This window comes from Drosophila montana, unplaced genomic scaffold (assembly GCF_035044405.1).
Source record: "Drosophila montana isolate Dmon_TW-CO22-7 unplaced genomic scaffold, ASM3504440v1 contig_3217_1, whole genome shotgun sequence".
NCBI lineage: Eukaryota > Metazoa > Arthropoda > Insecta > Diptera > Drosophilidae > Drosophila > Drosophila montana.
Window position 1 is genome coordinate 1,647,960 of NW_026998097.1, and position 6,820 is coordinate 1,654,779.

Below are 6,820 nucleotides of genomic sequence, written 5' to 3' on the forward strand. Positions count from 1 at the left end.
GTCTGTTCAACTAACTATGCCTTGCATAAATCTTTCCCGGTCCTCTGTGATGATTACAATAAGCATTACAGAGTATTCTGCTCAGAGTCTGCTCATCTTCGTATAAAGTCATCTATTCTAAATTACTTAGAAAGTATAAAGATTAGCCTATAGTCATAGTTTGTATGCGTTTTTGTACTTCGCGATTCAGTTGGGTTCAGTGGGTTGCATTACTTTGAATTGCGATTCAAAAAAATTAAACAAAAACAAATGTAAATTTAGACATGAATGAAAATATATGTTTTTTTTTTTAAATTAATTCACATAGAAAATTCTGTAAACATCCTAATGCATAGGTACGTACTTTCAAACACTCATACAAATATACATCCACATATAAAATGTCGCTAGGAACACACATATCTGAATTGGTACAAGAAAATTTCAATTTTGCAATAAGTTTGCTGTTTGACTATGAAACGAATATAACATTGACTTTGCTTTCAATAGTTAACCTTTCACAAAAGTTAAAACACAACTTGTCGAACGATAACACTGCATTATGGGGGATACAGATATGAGCAAGATAAATGTTGATATGCTTTGCGAGATGTGGGAGCAAATGCAGCACAGGTTTGAAATGGATATTCGGGTGCTACTGGACAAGTCCAAATGGTTGGCCGTGCAGTTGAGCAAAGTTGTTGACACACCTCCAGAGCCGATTAATAGGCTGCGGTCGCAACAAAAATTAAAGCTCAATCATTTAATGATCCACCTAACGGAGGAGCTGCAGCGGCAACGCGACAAGGCAAGTGCCAAAAGGCGGCTACAGGACTGGAATAAGAGCTTGGACAAGATGCGCCTTAAGACCCGCGTTCTATCGGAAAGTTTGTCAAAAATTGGTATTGACGTATTAGCCATGCAAAATTTGTGTGAAACGCAAGACAATTCACAGCAAAACTACGAGCAGCTCAGCCAGGCGCTGCAACAATGTGAAGCTCTGCGTGCCCAAAATCTCTCAGTTCTCATCGACCAGGTGCGCACGGAAATCAATCAATGGTGTGATCTGACATTGCAATATCCAACAGCAGGAAACTATCAAAAGGATTGCTGCAATGAGGAACTCTTGGGGTTATTAGAGGAGCAGCTGGCAGCTACTAAGGAGTATTACAACAGTAACAGATCCATCTTCGAGCTCTACGACAAACGCGTCAAACTTTGGACGCGCATGGTGGCGCTCGAGGATAAGGCCAAAGAACCCAATCGCTATCACAATCGTGGCGGCGCTTTGCTCCGGGAGGAGCGAGAACGTAAAACTATCAGCATAAAACTGCCACAGATCGAGCAACAACTAACCGAGCTGGTGCAGGCCTTTGAGGAGCGCACAAAACAGCCATTTCTGGTGCGAGGAGAGGAAATACTCGGACGCATCGCTACCGATTGGGATGACTATCGATCGGCCAAAGAGCAGGAAACTATTGCACGCAAAAAGGCAGCAACGGATTCCGTAATAGAGCCCGCTAGTTCAGCGCATTCCAGCGGTATTTCGCTTCGCAAGACGACATCGGTCCCATATTTCAATTCCACAACGGTTAGTACAGTCTCTCCGTGGGCTGTTAAGCAGCAGCCAGACAAGCAAAGAGAACGTTCGAAGTAGTTGTCTCTCTCTCTCTCTCTCTCTGTCTCTCTCTGTCCCTCACTTCCTTCCATCAAGTGCTGTCTTCGGTCGGCATTTTCTTTAAATCCAGTTATAAATTAGTTGTACGGGGTTTTGTTAATACAACTTATAATCTGAATATTATTCAGTAAGGAAAAAGCCGATAACACAAATAAGTAAGTATAATAATAAATGCTAAACCTTCGATTTGATATGAATACGCCAAGCGGTTAAACGCAGTCGAACGTGTTCTGCGGAAACGTCGGAAAAATTACGAAAATCGTAAAAGAAGGGTTCACAGTCCTGCATTAATGCGCTAGCTTTGCCAATACGAACAATTTTCAAAATATTCCGGCTAGAACTATTAGCCTTTTCGTGGGAGTATCACAACTGGCATTAAATTGTTCTTTGCCTTAGTTAATCCATACCAGAAATACACTTTAAGAGCCTCAAAATTGCAGGCCCCAGTTCAATACCCCAGTTCGAATACTAAGCTGTCACTCAGCCATTTTGACAGGCAGTTGGCAATTTCGGTGCTCGCCACTAATCCAGACAAACTCGGCTTAATTACTTACAAGCAAATTGAAGCCATAAATAAATAAAATTCGGCAAAGGCAGCGTTGAAACGTAAACTTCAGCGCCCGATCAATGCGAGCGACCTAATGCCCATATTGATAACATAAGCTGCATAATACACGAGGCGGACGTACGACGGGGGGGTTAAGATTGGGCAGGTCACTCAATCAGCAGTCGAATTGTGGCTGCGTCTTGAGTTCAGCTAAGTCTTATCGATTCGACTTTTGATTGATACGCAAGTTGGTTTTTGTGCTTTTGGCCAAAAACGCAGACGCGCTGTCAGGTTGGTTATTTGATTAGGTCAACGCATAAATCCCTGTAAATGAAGTTGGAAAGCTGGCGCGCCTGGCTCATCGTATCAATTTTAATAAATTTACACATGCTCCGCCATTAATTTCAGTTAATTTGCAATTTTTCATGCCTACCGCACGACATTTAGCGCCGGGTACCCAGTTTCTCCGCTTCCGCCATTTGGCCTTCATGCTTACCTTTTGCATATGCCAGCCGTACATCAATGACATACAGGCGAACGGCAGAGTCGTAAATATTCACGAAGGCAGCCAATATGTTTACACGCACACGATTTCAGCGCCTGAGCGGTTTTAGGCTTCCGCATTTGCTCTTTGGTCTTGTGAATTTCCGCCCCTGCAGCCCATTCGATGGATCATAAATTCTCCGACGTGTCGTAATTCTTCAAGGAGCTCTCCAAGTGGGTGGAAGCAGCGGCGCAGCAGCTACAAGTTATTCGGCTTATTGGCGCTTTGCTGAAGCGATTTGGCTAATAGTTGGCAAAAGTTTTGCCGTCTGCAGTAAAAGACATCCAACTTTCACTGAGCTAAATATTAAAATTGTCAAAACTTTGAGAACATCTTCAATATGCTAGTGCTTACTCTACACACAAACATAACGAGTGAGCTTGAAAGCTTGGGCAATTACTTTAGGTTCATCCAAGCAGACATAAAGTTTTCTTTCTATTTTTTTATTTTTATTTGTAACCAATAGATCGCATCTCTTTTAGATAACTAACCCGGAATTATATGATTTATATGATAATATTTTGAATGAAGAAGGATAATTGAACCAAAATTAATGCGTTCGTCGAGACTTGTGCGCTTAGTTCTTGGTTGGTTGCGTGCTGCCAAGTTTTATGTGTGGCAGCGTGTTTATGAATTTGCCCAAGAGGAATCCATAAACCGAAACAGCTCGGGAATAGTTAAAACTTGTGTTGGTAAGGTGCTTAACTCATTTGAAATTAATTAAAAAGCTGTCAAGAGCAGATGGAGGTGCGATGAGTACCATTTTGGAGGGGATGGGGGGTTGATGGGTTGGTGAGGTACATTCAACTTGAAGCCATTGCAAATAACACGCGTTACGTATACGCGTTAAGTATACGCATTGTACGGCATTAACGGAAGAACGAAAGGCAGGCGGCTGGCGGCAGGCGGCAGGCGGCAGGAAATTACCAGGTGAGTCAACAGTTTTTTTTTTCTTCACATATTTTGCAGCTCCATTATCAAGAAAACCTTTTAAAGCGCATAACAATAACGAAAATTTGAAAGAGATAAAAGACGTACGTGGGCCGGCAACGGAAATGATTATATCTCCTTGCCAGGCCAGGTGGAGGGCTGCCATTGTTGGCAACGTTGTTGTCATTGCGAGCCATTGTTCCACTGCCATGCCAGTGCAATTTTCATTTGGTCGGCCGTGTCTGGCCAATGTCCTACACTTGCGCCGTTATCAGTGACAAACGGCCAGGTCGTAAACTGAGAAAACGAACCGGAGAAATCAAGCAACACGAGCGCAATTTACACATTTAAAATTCAAATAAAGTCATTTGCATGCAGACACAATGAGTAGAGCCGTGGAACAGGGGACAAGCGGTCCAGCGGACAAGCGGACCAGCTGGACAATGTCGCAACATTGTACATATGCGACTATTTTGACCGTCTGACCTTTGAACTCAGCCCTGTGTTCCACCAAAATGGCCGTCTGCTATTTTTGCTTTTTCAACATTTGTCATCATTAGTCCCCCGGCCTAACAGAACTGTCAAAAAAGGTAGGCAGGATAATGAAATGGCAGCTGGATGGTGACTGGACTAGAATCTGCTATCAGAATGGACTGAAAGTGGGAGGATTTCATGTCAACAAGGGTGCCCCAAAAAATGTACAACGTTTGCATAAATGTTATAAAAACACACCTGCAAATTGCAGAAAAATCTCAGAACTATAAATCACTAAAAACTTTGACCTTTAATTTAAATAAGTAATTTGATTCTGCAGAGAGAAAACAGCTCTGTGCAAATGTATGCTGATATGAGTATTAAATTAATTAAAATGTAAAGAAGTGCAATATAAATACAAATATTGGGTTTGTTGTGTAAAAAAATTCAATTAAACAAATAACAACTCTTTCTGATGACTTTGCTGACACATTACTGCCCGTAATGGCCATACTCAATGATTTATTAACTGACTCCATTGAGATTTTCAACCATTTTGGCCATTTTTCATTTCGGTTTGGCTTGCAGCCCGCATGACTTCGGCAAGGCAAAGGCTTTCTGACAATTTTGGCTAGCATGTAAATATTATTTTTCTACTTCTCCCCATGTGGCACGCACAAAATATGGAAAATTCAGACCGACTGGTCCAGACTCTGAAGCCATGTCAAAAAAGTTTTCACTGTACAGGCGCATATGTACGCACACAAACACACGCACATAACTGAAAAGGGAACAAAGAGCAACGCTCACACACTTACAGACTTACAGTTTGTGCCTGTTTATTCAATCAACAACCGGCAACTTGATAAGAGTGGAACAGGAACTCAGACGGCACGGCAATGTCACAATGCAAAAGCACATGACAAACGAAAGATGACAGTTGCCATGTTAGAAAATGTCGCACAACTACACATATGTGTGTGTGTGTCTGCGTGTGTGTTTGCTGCTCAGTTTTTCTTCCTTTCATTCTTTTTTTTACATTTGTTGCCAGGTGGCTTGTCAGGGATCCAAAAGTTTTTCTGCCATTTAAATCATGTCAGTTTATCTAAGCAACACCTCACAATCCACCCTCGGCAACAGTTGCCACGCCACTGCTGCGCCCCGCATAGGCGCCTTTAGGTTGTGGCCACAACATTTTTCCGCTGTTTTTGGCATCTTGTCAAGTTTGCCATCAGTGGGCAACAATTTTGTGTTTCTCCCTGTTCGTTGTTTTGACTGACTTGCAATTTCCATTGCGTGTGGAGAGGACATAAAACATTTTCCCCGCCAACTTTTATTTTTACACAAAGTATACTAAGTACTTGAGTATTTTGCTTTTCATATAACTGCGATTTTATTGGGTAGCTCCAAAGAAAAAAGAAGAAGTTTAGAAGGCATTTTTACAATTTTGTTGATTATAATTGCTTGAGCCTTAGGCTTAAGTTGAAATAGTTGAACCCACTTTGTAAAATGAATGGAATAAGTGAAATACTAAACTAAACTCTATGACTATTCAATTGTCAGCAGAAATATATAAATACACAATATAATCAATTATTTTAATTGCAAAGCGCAAAGCAAAAGGATATCAAATTATTGACAGAGGTTATGCAATTGTGAACGGAATGCATTGACGAACAATTGCTAATTATACAGAAACAGTTAATTACTCAGCTCAAAATGAATACGTAGAATGTTCTACTGAATTCGCTGTTTGTTAAATTAATTGCAAAGCTGGCATAGTAATTTAACAATAAATATGACCATGTTAAATGTTGTAAATAAGAATGGCAAACGCACAAAACTGTCAGCGCACAGAATGAACTATTACTGAAGCTGGACACATGAGACGGGACAACAATCAACTGAATGTGCGACAAATGTAAGTATGTATGTGTGTGTGTGTGTGTGTGTGTGTGTTGGAGGGCAGTCGCATGCTCATTCGCATTTAAAATTAATTATACGCCGAGTGTTGCAGCCAACAGCTATGCGTCATTCGCTTAAGCGCCTCATTTACTGACCCACTGCACTGCCCGGATGAGCTGCAGCTAAGAAATGCGAAGAGCAAGTGGGAAAAATGTATGACCACACTTTAAATTCACTTTAGTATCTAATTAATGAGAGCTGGCTCTTCATTTGGCTTGTTTAATGCGCACTTGCAGTCTCATTGCGTAGCTCTTGTTTCTTGCCTTAGAGATTTATAGACGTGTTTAAGCAGCTCATAACTTCCAGTCACACAACGTATTTATTAGTGTTATTTATTTAAAACCAACTAAACAGAATTTCTACAAATCATAAATTGCCCTTAAACTCTTGTATAGACATAACTAAAGCTCTTATTGCACATTTGTTTGTTTCTCATTATATGCTTTATTTATGTTGACTTCAGAGCTGTCAATCAAAAATAAATACATAAAAGGATTTGTCGGCTCTTTAGCCAACTGTGCGGAATAATTAAATGTTAAACATTTAAATTCAAACTAAAATGCCAACAGAAAGCTCAAGACACAAATTAAACTATAGACAAGAAGAATTGAGAGATAGATGCCATTGCCTAAAAACATATCTCATAAAGGATACTCCTCTACAGTTTAAGTCTTACAATTTCCTTAATTAACTATTATTCATT

The 6,820-nt window shown here is 40.5% G+C and overlaps 1 protein-coding gene across 1 annotated transcript; it reads left to right on the forward strand.

The window, feature by feature from the left end:
- The first annotated feature begins 470 nt into the window (after positions 1-470).
- LOC135433289 (protein regulator of cytokinesis 1-like) lies at positions 471-1,854 on the forward strand. Its single transcript, XM_064689305.1, has one exon. The coding sequence runs from the start codon at positions 542-544 to the stop codon at positions 1,634-1,636; it is 1,095 nt and encodes a 364-aa protein (XP_064545375.1). The 5' UTR covers positions 471-541; the 3' UTR covers positions 1,637-1,854.
- Positions 1,855-6,820: the final 4,966 nt, after the last annotated feature.

What these genes read in the sequence shown, in the direction of transcription:
- LOC135433289 (XM_064689305.1), top strand. Translation starts at nt 542, where the DNA reads ATGGGGGATACAGATATGAGCAAGATAAATGTTGATATGCTTTGCGAG.